Source organism: Rhinoderma darwinii, chromosome 3, assembly GCF_050947455.1.
Source record: "Rhinoderma darwinii isolate aRhiDar2 chromosome 3, aRhiDar2.hap1, whole genome shotgun sequence".
Taxonomy (NCBI): Eukaryota; Metazoa; Chordata; class Amphibia; order Anura; family Rhinodermatidae; genus Rhinoderma; species Rhinoderma darwinii.
This window is the reverse complement of record NC_134689.1, coordinates 366653698-366678368: the sequence shown is the minus strand read 5'-3', so window position 1 is coordinate 366678368 and position 24671 is coordinate 366653698. Positions and strand designations below refer to the sequence as shown.

Below are 24671 nucleotides of genomic sequence, written 5' to 3'. Positions count from 1 at the left end.
CTTCCATAAACAGCGCCACGCTTGTCCAGGGGTTGTATCTGGTATTGCAGTTCATCTCTATTGAAGTGAACGGAGCTGAGCTTCAATACCAGGTGTGAACAGCTGTGGCACTGTGAGATCTTTGTGTAGATAATTAGATTTGAATGTAGCCCCTTGTCTCTTTACAACCTGTTGCAAAGCTAAGGCCCGTCCAGCACTAAATAAGCGTGAATAACTCACACATTGCCAGTGCTTATAAAGAAATTGTCTGCCATGACAATCCCAGGAAGTCCCCACAAATCTAGCCCCAGGACGGTAGGCCTTAAATCAAGACACAAACACTGTCTCGCACTGCAGTAATTTCCAGTTTAGCAAGTGCATCGGTGATTCAGAGCGGGAGCTGAAGAGACAAGTTACAGCAGAAGAAAATTGATCGTACGTTCCCTCTTATGTGTCTCGTGTGGGCAGAGGGATGTTTTCATTCACGTATTTGGTCTAAAAAGATCCTGAGTAGAAAAATGACGTTATATTGCATAGACACCCACGTACATACCTGAATACGGACCGGCGATCCGGTGAATGAGCGCGTTTTCAAATACTCGTTCCCGATCATCACACCCATGTAACACACCCAGCGATCAGCTCAGGCCCATTCACTATTCAAGTGAATGGGCCTGAGCTGCACTACCAGGCACAGCGCATGTTTCTAGAACAGAGCAGCCATGTTTTCTAATCTCGTATGACCTTCTTAGGTATGTTAACAATTTCTTTTGTGTTACAGTTTTTATTTGATAGATCGATTTTATGGATATTTACTGTGCTCACTCGAGCAGGCGTCACCATGTTTGTCACCATGGTCATCCAGAAAGTGTAACAGAATATTCGAGTTTTCCCATTGTATCCAGTGGGGGAGGACTGGTTATTCACACACCGTATACAGCATGGCTCCTGTAATTTTGTCTTACAGACCTATTGGCACAAGTACGTTGGCAAGTATGTCTCCTGAATAGCGTGCTATGAAAGTATCGCACTGCGTTCACCCAATATATTGACACTGAATCTCTCGGCCCATGCAGCTGGACAATCTGCTGATACCGCATCATCAAAAGTGATGGAAGAAACCCCATCCTGTGAGTTACATGTCCGGCCTCAGTGGCCTGTCATTTCTGGTCAGTAGATCAGGGGTTGTGTCAGTACACCCGGTATTGTTGTGACTTTTCTGGGGGCGAGTATTATTTCTGTTACCAGGGAGAGAGTTATATAATGTAGCGCAGCTTGAAGGTTGAACTTGAACGTTTCCTGTTACACATTTACTGAAGCTGCCAGAGGTCACCGCAGCGGGCTGCAGATAAAGGGTCTCATGTATAAAGTGCAGGAAAGAAGAGGAGCCGTTGACCATCGCACCCAGATTCCTGCGGTCACTTCTCTATGCCAGGTTGGAAACTGAAGGAGGTCGATCTGACTACTTGCTTTGGACAACTACTCCACTGTTTCTCTCCACTAGTTTAGATGCATTATGCCTGTGTGTATATAATATATTTTCCATCAGGGATAGGGAAATTGCTGTTTTAAGTTCAGATATAGTTATATCTACACACACACCTGTTATAACCTTAAAACCACTAGTCTAATATTACGCATGTTTCCCTCATGCCGCCAAACAGCCCTGAGTCATTAACACATGGACTCAACGTATCTGGCACCGAGACAGCAGCAGCAGATCCTTTAACCCCTTAAGGACAAGGCCAATTTTGGCCTTGAGGACAGAGCAATTTTTTTTACATTTCCCTCTTTGCATCCCGACGCTCATAACGCTTTTATTTTTTGTACGACGTAGTTGTGTGAGACTTTGTTTTTTGCGGGACGAGTTGTACTTTATGTACGTACCATTTTTTGGTACAAATACATTATCGTTTAATTTCTATACATTTTTATTTTGGTGAAAATGCAGAAAAAAGCAGTTCCGCAGCAGTTTTAAGTTGTTTTTTTTTACACCATACACCGATCATCATAAATAATGTTATACATTTGTTGTACAGGTTGTTACGGTCGTGGCGATACCAAATATGTCTATATTATTTCATGTTTTGGGACTTATATTTTAAAAAGTTTATTTATTATAAAAAAAATGTGTTTCTGTGTATTTTTTTTTACTTTTTATTTATTTATTTATTTATCATTAATTTTTTTTACATTCATTTAACTTTTTTTTTTTTAATCCCATAAAGGGATTTATCATTTTTATTTTTATTTTGTAACTGTAATGTTCTGGCATAGATCTATATGCCAGTACATTAGCCTGTGTACTGATCGTACACAGGCAGTTGTTAGGGCATACCTCAGTATTGAACGACGCAATCAGCTTTGATCACAGCATTCAAGGGGTTAACGGCGGAGAGATGTTGTTTCTCCCCTCTCCGCTGTCAGAGCGGGGCCGTGGCTGTGTATTACAGCCGTTGCCCCGCGCTCGATCGCGCGCACAGACGGCTGTCACACAGGACGAGAATGCTCGTCCTAATGCTCCAAGTACTCACCGCTCAGGACGAGCATTCTCGTCCTGTGTCGGCAACCAGTTAAAGAGGCTCTGTCACCACATTATAAGTGCCCTGTCTCCTACATAAGGAGATGGGCGCTGTAATGTAGGTGACAACAGTGCTTTTTATTTAATAAAACTATCTATTTTCACCACGTTATTAGCGATTTTAGCTTTATGCTAATGAGTTTCTTAATGCCCAAGTGGGCATGTTTTTACTTTAGACCAAGTGGGCGTTGTGGAGAGAAGTGTATGACGCTGACCAATCAGTGACCAATCAGCGTCATACACTTCTCTCCATTCATTTAGTCAGCGCATAGGGATCCTTTTACATCTCTATGTGCTGTCTTATACTAACACATTAACGATACTGAAGTGTTTAGACAGTGAATAGACATTCCACGCGATGTCTATTCACAATCCCTGCACTTCGTTAATGTTTCTGTGGTAGATACAGCAGAGCAAGCGTAATCTCGCTGTAACCTGCAGCGTGATCTCGCGAGATTACGCTTGCTCTGCTGTAAGTACCACTGCGTAACGGTCCCCTGTTCACCGCCTACAATGGGCACGTGAGGATCAGAACTAGACCACGGAGGAATGGAAGAAGGTGGCCTGAGGAATCCCGTTTTCTTTTATCATGTGGATGGCAGGGTGCGTGTGCGCTGTGGGGATGAGATAGAACCAGGATGTACTTTGGGAAGAAGACAAGCCGGCGGAGGCAGTATAATTCTCTGAGAAATGTCCTGCTGGGTCCTGGCATTCATGTGGATGTTACTTTGATACCTACCTCAATATTGTTACAGACCAAGTACAAACCTTCACGGCAGTGCCCTCTTTCAGTAGGAAAATACGTCCTGCCAAACGGCAAATATTGTTCAGGAATGGTATGAGAAACACGACAAAGGGGTAATTTACATAGTTTTGCAGGCAGAAAAAAAATATTTTGAACTGCCAGCGTTGTTTGAACGCTTCTGTTCTGAATTTTTTGCCTACTCCCGTTGAATATAATGCAAGGACCGCGGGAAAAAAAACACAAAAACACTCAGGGGTGGATACAGCTGGAAAAACATGCTGTTTTTTTTCCATGAGCAGCCAAAAGCCACCCGGGAACAAAATGCCTTGGCCTCCCATTGAAATCACTGGGCGGGGGTATTTAGGAAATTTTTTTGGCGCTGATCCTGATGCCAAAAAACGCTGAACTGACCCAGCGAGTTCAAGGTGTTGACTTCGCATCCAAATTCCCCAGATCTCAATCCGATCGAGCATCTGTGGGATGAGCTTGAAAAACAAATCCGATCAATAAGGGCCCCACCTCATAATTTACAGGACTTAAAGAGACCCTGTCACCCCATTATAAGTGCCCTGCCTCCTACATAAGTAGATGGGCGCTATAATGTAGGTGACAGTAATGCTTTTTATTTTTAAAAAAACAATCTATTTTCACCACATTATTAGCGATTTTATCTTTATGCTAATGAGTTTCTTAGTGCCTAAGTAGGCGTGTTTTTACTTTAGACCAAGTGGGCGTTGTGGAGAGAAGTGTATGACGCTGACCAATCAGTGACCAATCAGCATCATACACTTCTCTTCATTCATATAGTCAGCGCATAGGGATCCTTTTAGATCCCTATGTGCTGTCTTATACTAACACATTAACGATACTGAAGTGTTTAGACAGTGAATAGACATTCCACGGGATGTCTATTCACAATCCCTGCACTTCGTTAATGTTTCTGTGGTACTTGCAGCAGAGCAAGCGTAATCTCGAGAAATCACGCTGTTAATGACAGGTTACAACGAGATTACGCTTGCTCTGCTGTATCTACCACAGAAACAGTAACGAAGTGCAGGGATTGTGAATAGACATCCCGTGGAATGTCTATTCACTGTCTAAACACTTCAGTATCGTTAATGTGTTAGTATAAGACAGCACATAGGGATCTAAAAGGATCCCTATGCGCTGACTAAATGAATGGAGAGAAGTGCATGACGCTGATTGGTCAGCGTCATACACTCCCCTGTACAACGCCCACTTGGTCTAAAGTAGAAACACGCCCAGTTGGGCATTTAGAAACTCATTAGCATAAAGCTAAAATCGCTAATAACGTGGTGAAAATAGATAGTTTTTTTAAATAAAAAGCACTGCTGACACCTACATTATAGCGCCCATCTCCTTGTGTAGGAGATAGGGCACTTATAATGGGGTGACAGGGTCTCTTTAAGCCCTTATTGATCGGATTTGTTTTTCAAGCTCATCCCACAGATGCTCGATCGGATTGAGATCTGGGGAATTTGGATGCGAAGTCAACACCTTGAACTCGCTGGGTCAGTTCAGCGTTTTTTGGCATCAGTAAAGGCCCAAAAATATGCCTAAATACCCCCCCCCCCCCCAGTGATTTCAATGGGAGGCCGAGGCATTTTGTTCCCGGGTGGCTTTTGGCTGCTCGTGGAAAAAAAACAGCATGTTTTTCCAGCTGTATCCACCCCTGACGTCCGATTGAAAAAGAAACGGCGCTAGTTTCTGAGTGTTTTTGTGTTTTTTTTCCCGCGGTCCTTGCATTATATTCAAAGGGTGTAGGCAAAAAAATCAACACAAAATCATTCAAACAACGCTGCCAGTTCAAAATATTTTTTTTCTGCCTGCAAAACGATGTTGTCGTGTTTCTCATACCATTCCTGAACAATATTTGCCGTTTGGCAGGATGCATTTTCCTACTGAAAGAGGGCACTGCCGTGAAGGTTTGTACATGGTCTGTAACAATATTGAGGTAGGTATCAAAGTAACATCCACATGAATGCCAGGACCCAGCAGGACATTTCTCAGAGAATTATACTGCCTCCGCCGGCTTGTCTTCTTCCCAAAGTACATCCTGGTTCTATCTCATCCCCACAGCGCACACGCACCCTGCCATCCACATGATAAAAGAAAACGGGATTCCTCAGGCCACCTTCTTCCATTCCTCCGTGGTCTAGTTCTGATCCTCACGTGCCCATTGTAGCCGGTGAACAGGGGTCCATTACGCAGTTCCAAACGCAGAAAGTTGTGATGACACCTTCCTATCATAGCCAGCAGTAACTTATTCAACAATTTGTGCTATAGTAGATCTTCTGTGGGATCAGACCAGACTGGCTAGCCTTTACTCCCCACACGCATCAATGATTGCCCATGACCCTGTCCCTGGTTCACCGGTTGTCCTTACTTGGACCACTTTTGATAGGTACTAACCACTTCATACCAGGAACACCCCGCAAGATCGGCCGTTTTGGAGATGCTTTGACCCAGTCGTCCAGCCATCACAATTTGGCCTTCGTCTTTATCACTCAGATCCTTACACTTGCCCATTTTTCCCGCTTCCAAGACATCAACTCCTCTTACTTTTTCATGCTCTGATTTGATTATGGCACTACGTGTACTTCTTAGCAGTCATTCTTTTCCCTGCGTCATATATATAAGCATTGGTTGTGAAGTGATAGTTTTTGTTACATTTCTGCAGATTGAAGGCCCAACTAATGCATTATTTGCGGGACCGATATATTAAGTTGCTTATCATGTAGTATTTTGCAGAAATGGAATTCTTTTAGTCACTGTGTTTCCTCAATTCGCTGCTAGTGGCACATTATGCAAATACTCAAGGAGCCTGCAGAAATTTTTTTGAGAGGCGTCTCTTACTTAAATGAGAGAATAAATATTGAACTAGAAGTTCCTGAATTGTCCTCTTCTTACAAGGCTTTTTGTGCTGTCTTCAGCCGTTCCGGGGTTATCTTGGACCTCTACTACTAGTGTGATCCATTACAGTGCCCTTAAGAAGTCGTCACCCAGTGTTGTCTGTGTGTCTTTACATACATGACCATTGTATAGCTAGTTTTGCTATGCCAGATTAACCATTAACTTTTTCTCACTGTTTGCTTTTATTCCCGTGTCTTCCAGGGCAGATGTTAGAAGACTTTGAAGTGCCGGGTTACGCAGCCTTTAAAGACTTGAATTCACCTAGTGCAGGACTCTAGGAATCCATATTCTGTTTGTCAAACTGGAAACCTCAAAATACAAATGAACAGGGTGAAATGGAAAAGCATCAGCTTTCGGTGGATGATGACCTCTTACCGATATATTACGTTCGACCTGACATAGGAACTGATACATTTTCTAGGGTTTCTCATGGTGCTAACGCCAATCTATGTCACTTGTTGAACCATGACCCAAAGACTGAGAGGTCCTTGCCGAACAAACATGCTTGCAAAGATCTAAAAGAGATTAAAGAGTTCGGTTTCATCCCAGATATTAAGGCTGAGAACTGTTTTAGAGACCAGGCGTATTCAGATGATCAAAAGGAAGTCCATCTTGATCACCAGGCATCTGCCTTATATAACTCCACCAACATGTCCCCAGTCAACTCATTGCCCAAGAACAAGCCTGCTCAGGATGTCTTTTTGGCTAGCTTACTACAGGCACAGCTTTGTGTGATGGATCTCCAAGACGAGATCGATCATACTGAGAAATGTCCGCCGAGAAGCAGAACGATGGAATCCAAACCTCACATTGAGGTTGATCCTTTAAGGGACAAGGAACTTCCCACCTTGGAAGAGGACCAAGAAAGTGATGATACCTCATATTCAGAAGAGGAGGTAGAAGATGAAAGCTTATTTTGTGATAATCCTTTATTTCAGAACTCAATAAATCCCTATTCAGTGGCTCAAAGTACACAGCAATGTATTCCTGCAAGCAATAGTGAAAATAAACTGACCACTTGTGCCAGGACGGAGGCTCATGAGAGCCAGCAGCTGTTGGCACAGAACGTTTGGGATATTAAAATATCAGGTACGAGAACAGATGCATGGCATCAAATTACATGGGAAGAGACGCTGGAGGAGCTCCAGATTTATGAGGATGAGTGGGAGGAGAAGAGGGCGTTGTCTGCCAACCCAAGGATCAAGAAGTGGCATGTGCATGACAGTCAACACAGTACCCAGAAGGTATGTGGCATGCATATTGAATGATGTTCGAGCTGCCTGTCTGGCTTCATAATGTTGTGACAGATATTGATAGAGAAAATACTAGCACTGTTTACACAGTTCCTCCAGCACCGTGTATAGGTAGGAGGGGAGTTGATGTTCATTGACATTCGGAAGCATGGAGTTTGTTCAGGTTTATTTACTTGTTTTCAGGGGGTTGGCTCCACATTGGCACAACCGGCACTTCAAAACTTACATTCAGCTTATAGTAGCCTTACCATACGGTCTCTCTCTCCCCAATACCATTATACTGTGAGCTCATTCAAGCAGAGCTCGCTGTTCCATATCTATTACTGAATGCATTCATACATACTCAAATGTGGGTTTTTGTGTATTTATTTCATTTGTACTGTGCCACAGGATAGGATGGAGCTACATAAATCAGCAATAATAATACTATTGCTTGGAAGGCCTGGACGATGCTGAGGTGTGGTATTTCGTTCTGCTCAATCAGAGGAGCAGAAAACGGGAATACTAGAGGAAACTGTTACATCGCACGACGGATACTACCGATGGAAAACCATTGTCTTCAATGAGCGTGTCCGTGATTTTTCTCTCTCTCTCTCCTGTCCTTTTCTCTCTTTCTCTCTCTCTCTCTGTCCTGTCCTGTACTTTTCTCTCTCTCTTTCTCTCTTTCTCTCCTGTCCTTTTCTTTCTCTCTCTCTCTCTCTCTCTCTCTCTCTCTCTGTCCTGTCCTTTTCTCTCTCTCTGTCCTGTCCTTTTCTCTCTGTCCTGTCCTGTCCTTTTCTCTCTCTCTGTCCTGTCCTGTCCTTTTCTCTCTCCCTCTCTGTCCTGTCCTGACCTTTTCTCTCTCTCTTTCTCTCTTTCTCTCCTGTCCTTTTCTCTCTCTCTCTGTCCTGTCCTATCTCTCTATCTGTCCTGTCCTTTTCTTTCTCTCTCTCTCTCTCTCTCTGTCCTGTCCTTTTCTCTCTCCCTCTCTGTCCTGTCCTGTCCTGACCTTTTCTCTCTCTCTCTCTCTCTCTCTCTCTCTCTCTCTGTCCTGTCCGCTTCTCTGTCTCTCTCTCTCTGTCCTGTCCTTTTCTCTCTCTCTCTCTCTCTGTCCTGTCCTTCTCTCTCTCTCTCTCTCTCTCTCTCTCTGTCTCTGTCTCTGTCTCTGTCTGTGTCTGTCCTGTCCTGTATTACACAGATAACTTATTGTCAGTTTACTTTACAGGAAGTGATGATGTCGAGTTCCATCCATGTGACTTCTGCAGCCAATCATTGGCCTTAGCAACGACACACTGATCTTGCCAACATCAAAATTGAGGCCAGTGATTCAGTGCAACGGTCACATGGATGGAACCGAACGTCATCACTTTCTGTAAAAGTAAACAGACGGGCACATCGGAGTCCACAGGAGCATCGGCGCTGGAGCAGCGGGGTATTTATTAATATGACCTATTTTGCTCTTGTAGCACATCCCCTACCCGCAGCCTGTTTTTTAAATGTCCCGGCAAACTAATTTCTCCAGTGGTGGCGCTGCAGGGAAATAGAACACTTATTACCAGGTTCCCCCACAGATTACAGCTGATCGCTGGGGGTCCCAGCGAGGGAAACTTTGGGTTTTTCTTATTGTCAGGGGACCTTTCTAACAAGTAGGAATTGTCTAAAGGGGACAACCCGTTCAACCCTGTGCTGTGACTTCTTGCTGGAAAATAGGCAATAAGCTGCATCATTCAAAGTCTGTACCTAGAGCTGCTCACAAGAAAAATATATTTTTTAATAATGCATAGGGCAGGCGATTTCAGGAAATATTGGGGTCATTTTTTTTTTAACCCATTCAGCCTCCTTGAATTGTAAAACCGCTGCCCTTATCCTCAACTGCTGGACGTTGCCAGGGATAATCCGTATTCAGTGCAGTTGACATGGCAGCTATGATAAATGTGTTTTTTCAAAATTCTGACGGATCCCCTTGACTTATAATAGGATCCATCAGGTTTCCGGCATAGTTCCAGTATCTTTGACGGCAACAATAACACTGCGGGCTAGACTTCTTTAAAAAATAAAAATAGGTTCCTGAAAACTTCTACATTTTAATAATGTCTTTCCCCATAAGACAATTTGTGGTATAGATTTACAGTCCCTTAATATGATCCAGTTATGATTGTTGATATCAGTGACATGGAAGGGGGGACGTAGTCACATGGCCTCCTTCATTGTGGCTTTTGCTGCTCTGACATCAGTTCCGACAGAAACCACGGGTGCGTGCAGACCTCGTTGTAAGTGACATTAGTATTGTCTCTGCAGAGAAGGTACAGCGTGGGCTTTAGGGTAGAGCATATGGCAGCTACGATTATCCACCATTCTTACAGACTCTATGTCTTGTAGGATGTTTTGAAGAGCAGAGAAGAAACGCAGAAGGTTATGATGTCAGTCAACTCTACAGCAAGTGTGGCCGAAAACTGTGAGTGGAAATTTCCTCTTGTCTGAATCATTGAGCTGTATATATTTTATCAGTTTAACACAGTATAACCTTAATCTTACTGTATAGGGATGTTAGTTTACTGTTTCTTTTCCAACAGCTATATCTTCGTTTTAAAGTACCGAGTATTGGATAGAAGCTCGTATTGGTGGGGGATTATGCGCTGTGACCCCCATTGATGCTAGAATAAAGGGGCTGCAGTGGCCTTCAGATAACTATGTCCCTTCTTCTTCTTCAAGAGATGAGGAAAGACCATTAAAATGCATTCCAGTCTGTGCCCTGTCATCTCTACTGGATGTAGCTTTGAGAGGTCTATCAGGGCGCAAGGACCATGGCACTTGTAGAATGTATACGTAATAAGTTAGCAATGCTTTATCTGTAACTTCATTCTTTAGGGACCTCCTGGGATAGCACTTCAAGCTGTTGTCCCGCGAAACTCACACAGGATAGGTGATAAATATGAGTGCTCTGGGTCTGACCGCTGGGATCCCCAGCGATCATGAGGGTCCCGTGTCCCCCATTTGAATAGAGAGGTGGACGCACGTGCACACTATCGCTCCATTTATCCTCTCTGTGACGGATGGAAAAAGCCGAGTACGAGAGGAGCAGCAAATACAATGAGATAACCGTGACCATGACTGGTTTGCCACTCCACTGTATCTGTAACATGGCAGACAATGATGATAACTTCCTGTTAGTGAATTAGGAAAGAGAGAACTGCAGCACAAGCGGCTGAGCTATGAAGAGAAAGGCCCCATAAAAGTACTGGACATGAGGATCTAATTGCACGCTGAGGTTTTCATTTTTAATCGGAGGTGCACTTTAATTGAATAAGAGTTACACAACATTCCTGTCTTCCCCGGTTCAGCTTTATTTCCCATCTTGGCTTAGTGTTAGACTTTGGCTAAAATTTGTGGTTGCCAGATTTAACCAATAGTTTTGCTCTTCTAGTGTCTTAGGCTTGCAATGATGTGATGGTGCAAGGTGGTGTAGTCCTAGACATGGCTAACTGATGATTTAGAAGACTGTTAAGGGTAAAGTTTGCAGTGTAGCCCCCCTAATGGGCTATTCTAGTAAATGACTACAAGTGACTACTACAGTATCGTTCAGGTCCTGTAGTTGGTGAGGGAGTCCATTCAAGACCGAGCCATTTAAAGAACCACTCTTGGTCGTCGTCCGCACTTTGCAAATGTAATGTAGTGATGTGTATTGACTTACCTGGTGCTGTATTTCACAGTACACCGTTTCATTCCGGGCCTCCTTGGGGTCACGTTATCTGTACTTTGACAACCCAAATCCTACAGTGTCTACTGTAGAAATTGAATGTCAGTCTTTCAATGCAAGTCTATGAGACTGACATCAAGGCACTTATAGACTTGCATTGAGAGCCTAACTTCCAGCCCCTACAGTAGAAGCTGTAGGATACAGGGAGTCAGAATGAAGATCACGTGACCCCCACTGTGGTACGGGACGGAGTGGCGTTCCGTAATATATATCACGAGATTATTCAATACATATGTCTATATTATATTTGCAAACGGAGCAGGCGGAAAGTGACCAGGAGTGCTTCATCAAGTTAGGAAATCTATAAGCAAGTGAAATTGGACCCGTAAACTGCTCCCAGAAGTGCAGGTCAGGGTGGAGGGGACCAAAATCAAGTATTTGCTATATGCAAACAAGTGCCCTGCTCCTCAGTTAGTCTTCTCAACCAATCAGAAGCACCAAGAGGCCTCACATGACACACTTAAACTAGTTAGAGAAACGTCCTTCTTCCTGCAAGCCTGTAAGGTATTAGAAAATTCAGCCACATCAGCCCTCTCGACTATTCTGACTGGCGAAGTGGGACGTTTGCGTCTTCCAATTGCATCCACTAGCCTAGCTTTGTCACATCACTGTTTGATTACGTTTTGTTTGGGAATTTGACTAATGTACCTCTTGTCTTGGTTTTGCCTCCCAAAAACCATCTATAATGGATTTCTGTTATTTTGTAGTGAAATATTCTAATTTGGTAAAAGCCATTTGTTAGAAAACCAGTGTTTGATTTTTGTTGGGCTACTCTACATGCTGCACAGTCACCAACTTCTCTAAAGTGTGACCTGCTATAAAGTCCAAATATTCTATACACGGCACCCACACACATGATCGATCAATGTGAATGCTATTCCTCACCATTAAATGACCAATGTCATGACCAGCCAAGTCCAAGAACAACTAATACTTCAAAGTACTCAAAAAGACCATCTAGTCCCTTCTTGGACACATTTCTGGTGGGTGGTTTTTCATATAATTATTCCATCCAATAGTTGGACGAAATTGTTTGTTATGCCTTTCGACGACTAGCGATGGACATCCTAAAATGTAGTAACAATTTTGCGTTGTTTTCTTCATTGTGTAGCGGCTTTCTATGTTCTGCTGGTTGCCTTTGGGAACAGACAGCAGTTTAGCTCCAAAGCTCAGCTCTAACTTTGTAACGGTCTTGTAAACTCCCACAATGCACTTCTTTTTGGTCACAGGAAACCTCAAAATTCTGAACTAAGCTTTAGCGCTATGAATGTCAAAGAAAATTCTATAAAGCTCAATTCTTACTCAACATTTTATGTAGATGTCAATAGCGACCAACGGCATTAGAGCGTTGAGATAGAGGCTACCTCTTTCTCCTGATCGCCCTCCCCCGGAATGGAAGCGCGTGGTGCCAATTGGTTGCCATGGCAGCCGAAGGCCTAGTGAAGGGCCTCCAAGTGTGCCCTCTGTGTGCTACTATTAAGTCTTGCCAAAGGCAAGGCTTAATAGTAGAGCACAGAAAAAGGCAATACACTGCAATACATAAGTTTTGCAGTGTATTTCATGAGCAACCTAACGATCGCATGGTAAAGTCCCCTTAGGATATGTCCACACGGCAAACGAGAAAAACGTCCCTAAAATACGGGGGTGTTTTCAAGGGAAAACAGCCTCTGATTTTCAGCAATTTTTTTTTTATTTTTTTTTGCATCAACCGTTCTTTAATGTGTTTTTTACGCCCGTTTTTGGAGCTGTTTTTCTATTGACCCAATGAAAAACGGCTCAAGAAGTGACATGCACTTCTTTTTTATGGAGCGTTTTTGTACACGTTCAACGGCTGCGTAAAAAAACGCCCTGTGGGAACGAAACACCGTTTTTACCATTGAAATCAATGCGCAGATGTTTGGAGGCGTTCGGACTATGACTTTTTAGCTGTTTTTCGGGGGTTTACGGCGCAGTCAACATACCCTTAGGGAACTAAACAAAAAAAAAGTTTAAAAAATGTCATTCATTTTAAAACCAAATACAATAAAATAAGTAAAAGTAAAAAAAAAACACTTTTTCTCATTTTCCACATAATAATGTCAACAATAAAAAAGTAAACCTAATTGGAATTGCTGCTTCAGTTAAATATATAAAAAAGCTAAATTAATTTGGTGTCGCCGTATTTGTACTGACCCGCAGAATAAAGTTAAAATGCCATTTTTACCATACAGTGAACGGTGTAAAAACTAACGTTTCTCAGTACATTACATGGTAACATAACTAGTACAACTTGTCCCACAAAAAAACTAGCTCTCATTTGGCTATGTCAAGGGAAAAAAATAATTCTGGTCCTTGGAATGAGGAAAAATACAAAAATTGGTTGTCCTCTTAAGGGGTTAAACTGCTCTGGAAAAAAAAAACCTAAGCTCTAAATGGCAACAACAACTTAGGGCCTGTTCACATCACCGTTCATTTCCGTTCCGGGGTTCCGTCGGGTGAACCCCGCAACGGAAAGTAAAACTGACAGCACAGCTTCCGTTTCAGTCACCATTGAACTCTAGTCGACTACGCTATTGATTCCGTCGGAAAACTGGAAACCAGCCGGAATGGTGACGAAATGAAAGCATTAGCGATGTTTCCGTCACCATTGAGATCAATGGTGACTGAAACGGAAGCTGTGCTGTCAGTTTCACTTTCCGTTTCGGCGTTCACCCGACAGAAACCTCCGACGGAACCCCGGAACGGAAATGAACGGTGATGTGAACAGGCCCTTAGAGAGTTTTGATAGATGAGGCCCTTGGGTCTCTTGCTCATACTGAGTGGTGTAGGGTGTGTTCTGTAATTCCATCTTTTACAACCTGCTGTATGTATGTCACACTGGATAGCCGCACATTTACAAGAGGCGGCTCATTAAAGTATCATTTTACTATATCATTATAATGTTTGAGATTCATTCACACTAGACTTGTGAACTCCTACTGAGCTCCGTAGCAAGAAATGTCAGTTTGCAACAGTTGTATGATGATGTTTGTTTTTGTGTTGTTTTTTTTTAGATTTTTATACCAATGCATGACCTACCACTGGTCTAATGCCCATAAAACGCCTACTGCACGTGTTTTATTAAATGTTTTGTTTTCTGTAGACGGGTTTTAAGATCACCTAAAGATGCTGATAACTAGATAACTTTTACTTTTCATGTGCTTCCAGTATGTTGCATTTACCAATGCTGATATCTGTAGAGAAATAAGCCAGTGGGTACTCTTGCACCTTGTTAGCGGCCCTCAGAACTCCCGCTTGTCATGGTCTGTATGGTAGTTGTGAGTCCTACCCAGCTTATAGGCTAACCAGAACCACGTGGCCACATCCTCAACATGTTACAGACTTAAAGGTGTTCTCTCCTTTGGACAATCCCCACTTGTTGGGAGGGTCCTTTGACAATATACTTATCACAAAGTGTCCCTCTGCTGGGACACCAGCGATCATCTGTAATCTGGGTTGAAACTGGACAGTAAGTGTTAAATTTCCTTGCAGCGCCACCACAGGGGACATTAAGCATTACACAGTTCTTATTCACATCAATGGTTTGTCTATTTAGCCTTGAAAAGAGACGACTAAGGGTGGACATGATTAACTTATATAAATATATGAATGGCACATACAAGAAATAGAGTGAAAACCTGTTCCATGTAAAACCCCCTCAAAAGACAAGGGGGCACTCCCTCCGTCTGGAGAAAAAAGGTTCAACCTGCAGAGGCGACAAGCCTTCTTTACAGTGAGAACTGTGAATCTATGGAATAGTCACCGCAGGAGCTGTCACAGCAGGGACAATAGATGGCTTTAAAAAAGGCTTAGATAATTTCCTAGAACGAAAAAATATTAGCTCCTATGTGATGTGTAGAATTTTTGTTTTGAATGTTGATCCAGTTGGATTAAACCTTCCTCGGCATCAATATAAGTAAAACAAAGTGCTATAATTTCTCCCATCTCTTCCCTTTCTCCCATCCCTTGGTTGAACTTGATGGACGTATGTCTTTTTTTCGACAGTACTAACTACATAACTATGTGTAATGCAAGACAGGACAGGTCCTCCAAAGCTCATTGTAGCCACTTTGGACAAGAGATGAGGATCCCATACAGGCAAAGCATTAAATTGGTGGCTGTTTATTTTTCTTTTAGGGCTGGTCCATCAACAACCCCTATTTCAGCATTACAACCTGTCAATCAGACAGGTCAGAAAAGTTCGTTAGGTTAGGGTCTGGCCTCTAGGACCACCACCATTGCCAAGAACGAAAGGCCTCAAATCGTTGTTTTCAGCTGTAGAGCACGACGAGCATGTGCGATCCCTCTCAACAGAGATAGTAGTATTTCTCAATGAATTAGAATATCATCAAAATCTTAATTTATTTCAGTAATTCAATTAAAAAAGTGAAACTCCTATATTATATAGATTCATTACACACAGAGTGATCTATTTCCAGCATTTTTTTTCTTTTAGTGTTGATGTTTATGGCTAATAGTTAGTGAAAACTTAAAATTTAGTGTCTCAGAAAATTAGAATATTATATAAGCCCAATTTCAGAAATTATTTTTAATACCGAAATGTTGGCCTACTGAAATATGTACAGTATATGCACTCAATACTTGGTCGGGGCTCCTTTTGCATGAATCACTGCATCAATGCGGCATGGCATGGAGGCGATCAGCCTGTGGCACTGCTGAGGTGTTATCAATGCTGCGTGGCATGGAGGTGATCAGCCTGTGGCACTGCTGAGGTGTTATCAATGCGGCGTGGCATGGGGGCGATCAGCCTGTGGCACTGCTGAGGTGTTATCAATGCGGCGTGGCATGGAGGCGATCAGCCTGTGGCACTGCTGAGGTGTTATCAATGCGGCGTGGCATGGAGGCGATCAGCCAGTGGCACTGCTGAGGTGTTATCAATGCGGCGTGGCATGGAGGCGATCAGCCTGTGGCACTGCTGAGGTGTTATCAATGCGGCGTGGCATGGAGGCGATCAGCCTGTGGCACTGCTGAGGTGTTATCAATGTGGCGTGGCATGGAGGCGATCAGCCTGTGGCACTGCTGAGGTGTTATCAATGTGGCGTGGCATGGAGGCGATCAGCCGGTGGCACTGCTGAGGTGTTATGGAAGCCCAGGTTGCTTTGATAGCGGCCTTCAGTTCGTCTGCATTATTGGGTCTGGGGTCTCATCTTCCTCTTGACAATACCCCATAGATTCTCTATGGGGTTTAGGTCAGGCGAGTTTGCTGTCCAATCAAGCGCAGTGATACTGTGGTTATTACACCAGGTATTGGTACTTTTGGCAGTGTGGGCAGGTGCCAAGTCCTGCTGGAAAATGAAATCAGCATCTCCATAAAGCTTGTCAGCAGAGGGAAGCATGAAGTGCTGTATAATGTCCTGCTAGACGCTGCGTTGACTCTGGACTTGATATAACACAGTGGACCAACACCAGCAGATGACACGGCCCCCAAACCACCACCGACTAGAAACTTCACGCTGGACCGCAAGCAACCTGGATTGATGACTCTCCACTCTTCCTCCAGACTCTGGGACCGAGATTTCCCAATGAAATGCAAAATTTACTTTCATCTGAAAACAGGAGTTCCCATGTTCCACTGAGCAACAGACCAGTCCTTTTCTCCTTAGCCCTGGTAAGACGTTTCTTCTGATGACACAAGGAATGCGACAGTTGTTGCCCATGTCCTGGATACATCTGTGTGTGGTATCTCTTGAAGCACTGACTCTAGCCGCAGACCACTCCTTGTGAATCTCCCCCAAATTCTTGAATGGCCTTTTCTTGACAATCCTTTCAGGGCTGCGGTTATCATTGTTACTTGTGCATCTTTTTCTAACACACTTTTTCCTTCCTCTGAACTCTCCATTAATATGCTTGGATTAGGGCTGGGCAATTAATCTAATTAATTCGCCATCAAGGACTCTCATGATTCTCTTTTTTAACAGAATCATTGAATCAATTCTTTAGTGGCGCCGTGCTGCAGGAGGAAGCTCCGCCCTTCCGCCTCGTCACTGCCTGGTCCGCCCCGTTCTGTCCCTTATTCCCCACAGAACTGCTATTCTTTACTGAACAAAATGATACCCCACGGAAGAGATACCGTTCTGCTGTAGATAACACCCCCCCTTCTTAGATCGCACCGCCACCCCTTCCTTGCAGATCGCATCACCCCCCCCCCTTCCTTGTAGATCGCACCACAGTAGTTTAATCCCCGGCCAAAGCGTCGGCAACCTCTGGCTGGGGATTCAGCTGCTAGTGGCAGCTACAGTGGCGATATCTGCAAGGAAGAAGGGGGGTGCAATCTGCAAGTGAGTGGGGGATGTACTGCCATCTACAAGAGGCGTGGGGGTTAGACCTACATGTGGGGGTGCTATCTACAAGGGGGGAGGGGTGCTGCGTTCTACATGGAGGTTGGGATGCTATCTGCAAGGTTGTGTGGCACTATCTACATGTGCACTGTGGCACTATATTGAGGGGGTGGCACTATGTGGGCACTGTCACTATGTGGGCACTGTGGCACTGACTATATGGGCTCTGTGGCACTATGTACAGGGACATTGCTTTACTATCTACATAAGCACTGCTGTTTTCAGTGGATTAATACAAAAACCCTGACAAATGAAATACCTCCTTTTTTTTCTTAACGGCCATGAAAAACAGACAGACGGACTGGAAATGGATGAGAATTTGGAGACACTGATGCAAAATGCACGTGAAAAACTGACGTTTCATCAGTTTTTAATGGCCCTTTTTTTTGTTACTGTCGTGTAACTAGCCTAAATGTCTATGATGCCAGAAGTCCCGTTCACACATACCGTAATTGGGCTGGGAAATCCGGCGGAGGCACGGTCCGTTTTTCACAGTCCAATTACGGTCGTGTGAATCCGGCCTTAATGTCATTTACTAAACCCGCATGGTGGGGCCGGTACTGCACAGGGTCCTGCTCACACTTCAGATGCTATAATGTAATCTCGCCCCAGAGTGCCCGCTCAGCACTAGCGTAAAAAAAAATTGAAAAATTAAGAAAATCAAGATTCAAATCGGAAATTGCGAAAAGTGTTGAAAAAAATCTAGATTTTATTTTTTGCTAAATTCGCCCAGCCCTAGCTTGGATACAGCACTCTGTGAACAGCTAACTTCTTTAGCAATGTCCTATTGTGGCTTACACTCCTTGTGGAGGGTGTCAATGACTGTCTTCTGGACAACTGTCAAGTCCGCAGTCTTCCCCGTGATTGTGTAGCCTCCTGAACCAGACCGTGGGACCGTATAAAGGCTTAGGAAACCTTTGCAGGTGTTGATTAGCTGATTATACCATGCATCTTCAATCTTCAACTTTTACCCAATATTCTAATTTTCTGAGACACTAAATTTTGGGTTTTCATTAACTGTTACCATAATCATCAAAATTAAAAGAAAATAAATAATGGAAATAGATCACTCTGTGTGTAATCAATCTATATAATATGAGTTGCACTTTTTGAATTTAATTACTGAAATAAATTAACTTTTTGATATTCTAATTCATTGAGAAGGACTAGTAAATAGGGGGGACGTAAAGAGCCAACTTTTTCCAGCAGTAGGCAATAGTGTAGATCCCAGGTTGGACACCCCCAAACTTACTTTTATTAAGCATCAGTCCTATGATCATCCAATCAAGAAAACATATTGCAAAATACCAACTTTTTCTTATACAACTAAAGGAATAGGAACTAGAGAGTGTTTTATCAAGTAGTGGCATCCATGTGAGTCATGTCTATCATACGAAACAAGTTGTGGATGGATTGTTGAATAATATTAGTGTTATACACGTCCACGATCCTTATCTCAATTCTCCATTTATTTCTATCCATCATAAAGGTAATACTGCTGTATAATATATCCATGTCATAAATGGGTAACCTTCCTTTTCCTTATCATAGCTCCCAGCCAGGAGACTGCTGTTGAAGATGAGGGTTTACTATTTTCCGGTTCTGGTTTCTGGACAAAATTGTTAATAGATGAAAAATCTGAGCAGAAGAATCTACCTTCTCAAACTGTTATAAACAACACGTTCACTCGACAAACCTTAAAAGAGACTCGTGAAGAACCAGTACTCATACATGATAGAGACATGTTTATAGAGAACCACGCGGAAGAAGACTCACATCTGTTGTGCCAGGGTTGTCAATGCAAGGAACATGTGGACAGTAGATTGCCATCACAGGACAAAACTAAGGAAATGGATGTTAAGCCTCAACCTCGTTCTCCGGAGATCATAATAGATCAGTTTGATGTGTCCACAGATCTGGAGACTTCTGGGTAAGTTAAGTGGCAGTAGAGTGACACAACTAACACGTAAACTACCAATGATTGATAATGTACTATGTAAATCTAAAGCATTTGACTACCTGTCCTGGAGTTACTTGTTTGGTTTCAGACTGGAGGGGTTTCCTTTCTGGGTTTTCTAAAGATCTTAAGACTTTATATAGTTCTCCTTCTGCTTTTATTAAATACGGTGGTTCTGAAGCTAGCTCACTCCTTACTGCCCGGGGAGCCCGCCAGGACTGCCCTCTATCCCACCTTTTGTTTATACAAGCCCTAGAACCGCTGGCAATCCGAATCAGAGGTAATTCTAATGTTAGAGGGGGGGTTGAATTGGCCTAAGTCCATCACAAATGCCTAATGTTTGCTGATGACATTCACTACCTCTTGAAGGACCTGTCTAGTTCTGCAGACATCTCAGACTCAACCGTCAATCAGAATAAATCCCAAAACCTTTCATCTCGCCCTCACAACCTCGCTAGTAAACACATGTAAACTGTCCTTCGCATTCACCTCGTCCACTTCCTCTATCACTTATTTAGTGGGCCATATAACTTCCTCTTGGAATTCCCTCTACACCGCTAACTACCCTCCGCTTCTTTCCCACCTAAGGGGCAATGGAGCAGAAATCTCATTTTATGCTTTGGCCACTTACACGCAATCAAAATTACCCTATTGCCTAAACTGCTCTATTTGTTCCAGGTACTCCCTGTCCCAATTCCTGGCTTTATTCTCCGGACGGTCCAACAGATGGTCTTGAGACTTGTTCATAATGGGAAAAATTCTAAGTTTTCCCATACAGTCCTGTACCGCTCTAAACTCAAGGGAGGCCTGGGTGTCCCTGACATTACTAAATATTTCTACATGGCTTAGCTAGCCCTTTAATCAAATATCATGCCTTCTCAGAAGTCCCCATATGGCTTAAAGTAGAAGCTCCTGACTGCTATCCTACAGTCCCTGCTCTGGACCCCTCCTGCATCCAGAGCCCCAATTTTCAATTCTATAATTTAACACTCATTGCATCTCTGGGACAATGTTAAACACTCAGCGGGTCTAATATGGACACACCTCCCATTGCTTACGATACTTGCAGCCGCCTGATATTGATTCTGTTTCTAGTTGTATGGAATGACTATGCCGTTTGTCTTGCGCCCCTAAAAATGTTGTTCTGCATGATATTTTTTTTGGTATAAACCACTCAAAACCTAATAAAGACAAACCAAAAAAATATATATATTTAGCTATTCACCTCAAAATGTTTCCTAAGCAATCCAAACTACTGGTACTGATCGGACATGTCAGACCTACAACTCCTGTCTGGTCAACTTCGTGATTTACTTCTAGTAACATGTGAAAAGTCAAACATTAGGAAATTTTGATATATATATATTTTAACACTGCTCACTCAATTTTTCTATGCAGCTCTGAGGATGTGACCTATGTGGAAGCCATAGCCAGGACTCAGGATGTGGAGGCAGCCCGATGTTTGGCATTGAAATTATTCCAGCGGGATGGTTTTGAAAGATATCAGGTTGCTCCCTACCTACAGAAAAAGTAGGTTTGTCCAAGAACTTAATGAACAGCCGTGTTACTTCATTATTTTATAAGTGAAGAATTAAACATTTTAACTACTTAGATGTAAAACTGTTCATAGACTCAAGACTATGTTAAAGCGTACCCAACCTTTCAGGTCACTTTTCATAATAAGCGGTTATATGTCTGTACATGAGGAATAACACTATTTCTGGCCATTATGTGTCTCTTATTCAGCATTATTTAGCAAGTTTTCATCTCTGCAGGCTCTATTTCCATCCTCCGTTTTCTCTAAGCTAGTCAGAGGAGCCTAACGGCTATCCTGTCTTCTATACACTGCATACATAGAAGAGAAGAATCCTGCTCTCCTATCTCTGTCTATCACATATATAGAAGCTGCAGCAGCAGCATGGAAGAGATTATTCAGCAGTAATAATTACTGTAGCTGTGAATCCAGCATTGGGGTGACATAGAAATCTTACCTGCAGCCTGTTTCTTCGCCATCTCCCCCTCGCCTCTCCATAGACTTGTGTGGGCAGGCTGTCTGTGTGTGTGTCTCTCTCTCTGCTCCCTCCTCCTCACCACTCCCCAGACTTCTATGGCCAGCTTCTCTGTCTCTCCCTGCTTTTCTCTATCCCCCTCCGTCTCCATATACTTCTATGGGCAGGCTGTAAAGAGACCACCCTGGTTCCTGCTGTACGTCTCCTCTGGTCTAACTATGGGCAGATTTTGCTTGACAGCAGATTACCGGAAGGGAGACACCTAGTGGCAGTAACATTACGCAGAATTTGCACGGATAAAACAATTACATTTTAACAGTAAGTAAATTACAAAGGTAATCTATATCAGGTATACTATTAGATAATAATAAGTTGTTAGAAAATTTAGCGCCCATTTAAATGAATCGTCTCACTGACTTGAAAAACAGTATTGCGCTTACTATTTGGAATTCTTATAATTTGGACAGTGTGAAAGTTCTCCCTAAGGCAAGGGTCTCAAACTCGGCCGGGTAAGTGGGCCACATATAGAAAAAATGGGAAGTTGACGGGCCGCATTACTTTCAAATTTGATACAATACAAAATTATTGTTAATCAGTTATTTGAACTACTATAACACTATATTACTATAATAATACTTCATTACTATAATAATACCGCTAGGTTTAAAATTTGAGAGAATTCTCCACGTTCTTATTTCAACAATTCAGTTTTCCAGTTTAAGTGTCACTAAATGCAGTCCGGCGGCTCAGTTGGCAGCGTTTGGCAGACACATGTCAAGATTTGGCAGCCCCTTTTTAGATAGTGCCACAGAGTCCTCTGTAGATAATGCCACAGTTGCCTCTGTAGATGCTGCCACAGTGCCCTCTGTAGATGCTGCCACAGTGCCCTCTGTAGATATGCTGCCACAGTGCACTCTGTAGATATGCTGCCACAGTGCCTTCTGTAGATGCTGCCACAGTGCCCTCTGTAGATGCTGCCACAGTGCCCTCTGCAGATGCTGCCACAGTGCCCTCTGCAGATAATGCCACACACGCCCCAAGTAGATAGCCCCATTGGGGCTCCCTCTAGGAGTGGAATCCCCAGCCAGAGTGTTGCTGATGCTTTGGCCGGGGATTCCTCTGCTGTTGGAGCCCCTGACGTCACTGTCCATACACCGTGACGTCAGGGGATCCTCCTGGACCGGAATGTGATATCAGGGGCAAACCCAGAGCCGGTGTCCTGGAGCAGATCACTAGTATATGTTCTGCGCCGGAACTCTAGGGAAGCCACAGACATCAGTGTCCATATATGGACAGTGATATCAGGGGCTTGCCCGCAGCTGGTGTCCCGGAGCAGAGCCACTTCTAGCACTCTGCCTGGGATTCCAGCTCTGCTCCTGACATCACTGTCCATATATGGACATGAATGTCAGGGGCAACCCCAGAGCTGGAGTCCCGGGCAGAGCCCTAGTAGGCTCTTCCTAGGATTCCAGCTGTGCTCCTGACATCACTGGGACTCCTACTCTGGGGAAGCCCCTGACATCACTGTCGATGTATGGACAGCGATGTCAGAGGCTTCCTGAAAGTCCCGGAGCAGAGCCTATAGTAGCACTCTGCCCGGACTCCAGCTCTGGGGAAGCCCCAGACATCGCTGTCCGTATCTGGACAGCGATGTCAGGGAATTCCACAGAGTCCCGTACCAGAGCCTATACTAGCGCTCTGCCTGGGACTCCGCTCTGGGGAAGACCCTGACAACACTGTCCATATATGGACAGCGATGTCAGGGGATTCCACAGAGTCCCGGAGCAGAGCCTATATAGCGCTCTGCCCGGGACTCCGCTCTGGGGAAGACCCTGACAACACTGTCCATATATGGACAGCAATGTCAGAGAATTCCACAGAGTCCCAGAGCGAGCCTGTACTAGCGCTCTGCCAGGAACTCCGCTCTGGGGAAGACCCTGACAACACTGTCTATATATGGACAGCGATGTCAGGGAATTCCACAGAGTCCCACGGGCCGCAGATGACAGCCTCAGGGGCCGCATGCGGGCCGCGTGCTTGAGAACCCTGCCGTAAGGTGAGCTGTTATCCTTGGGGGAAGCTGCCGGCAAGTCAACACTGCAGGTGAAAGTAGGCATTGCACGGCACCCAGTGAACTTTCCGCTTGAGCGAGAGCCACTCTTTTCAGCAAATTTCCACTCTGGCTAATAAATGGGGCTTCCCTGCTTGGGACTAAATCTGTTGCATACATGGGCCTTAATAAATTGCTAAATATCTGTAATGAGAGGAAAATCATACAGAATATGTCAAAGTCCTATATCTGTTGTGAAATTTTCATTGGTCAGAGCCAATCTTTTCAGTAACGTAATTGGTAACCATTGTTTTTCCAGATGTATCATTATTAATAATCATCAATTGTATGAACACTAAGGCGTACCTATCGTAACAAACAATAAAAATCACAATCACTCGTATATTTAATGTAGTGCAACCAAAAATTGTTTGTTTAACGTTTTTGTTTTTTACGCTTTTCCCCATCTCTTTAAATGCCTGTACGTTTTCTCTCTCCAGGCCTGTGAGTGGGCGATCACTTCCTGGAGCGATGCTAGTGTTGTGGTCACCAAAGAGCTTATCAAATATCTCCACACTGCATGCAGTCTCACAGACACCGAGAGAGAACTGCAGCTGCATCCCCTTCCTCCCCTCTGTTTATTGTTAGACACAGATTAGTTGGGGGCCGGGTTCTGAATATTTACAGAGAGCCTGCAGTTAGTGAAAGGGGAACTAGCAGCTGCTGGAAGGTGATGAAGATGCCACTTTTTCCAATAAGATAATTTTATAAATTTTATAAAGTGCTGCTTGTGTGCAATGGGTGTAAAGAAGAAATGAGTAAGATATTATATAGCAGTGACATATACAATAAAGAAGTTGTGTTTTGTTCTGTTTAGTAATGATTTCAGTGCCCTGGTGGCTGAGGAATACCTTGCACTTTTCGACTTCACAGGGAAAAGCCTGGATGTGGCTCTCAGGTGAGCCACCTTTTTAGTATTTTTCTACCATTTGAATATTCTGATATTTAGCTCTTTGTTTTACTGTTAGAGAGGTTGTCCATTCATAAGAA

The 24671-nt window shown here is 43.6% G+C and overlaps 1 protein-coding gene across 4 annotated transcripts in view; it reads left to right on the top strand.

The window, feature by feature from the left end:
- LOC142749966 (PH and SEC7 domain-containing protein 4-like) overlaps window positions 1–24671 on the top strand; it is a 63332-nt gene that overhangs the window by 20127 nt on the left and 18534 nt on the right. For 2 of the 4 annotated variants that reach the window (XM_075858604.1, XM_075858605.1), the window contains exons 2-6: window positions 6441–7483; window positions 9851–9926; window positions 19157–19535; window positions 20961–21092; window positions 24499–24579. In XM_075858604.1, the coding sequence (XP_075714719.1) occupies window positions 6575–7483; window positions 9851–9926; window positions 19157–19535; window positions 20961–21092; window positions 24499–24579 (1577 nt within the window). In that variant the 5' untranslated portion in view covers window positions 6441–6574. Of the gene's footprint in view, window positions 1–946; window positions 1110–6440; window positions 7484–8681; window positions 8904–9850; window positions 9927–19156; window positions 19536–20960; window positions 21093–24498; window positions 24580–24671 lie in introns of those variants that run through there. The other 2 variants (XM_075858606.1, XM_075858607.1) reach the window with 2 other exon arrangements.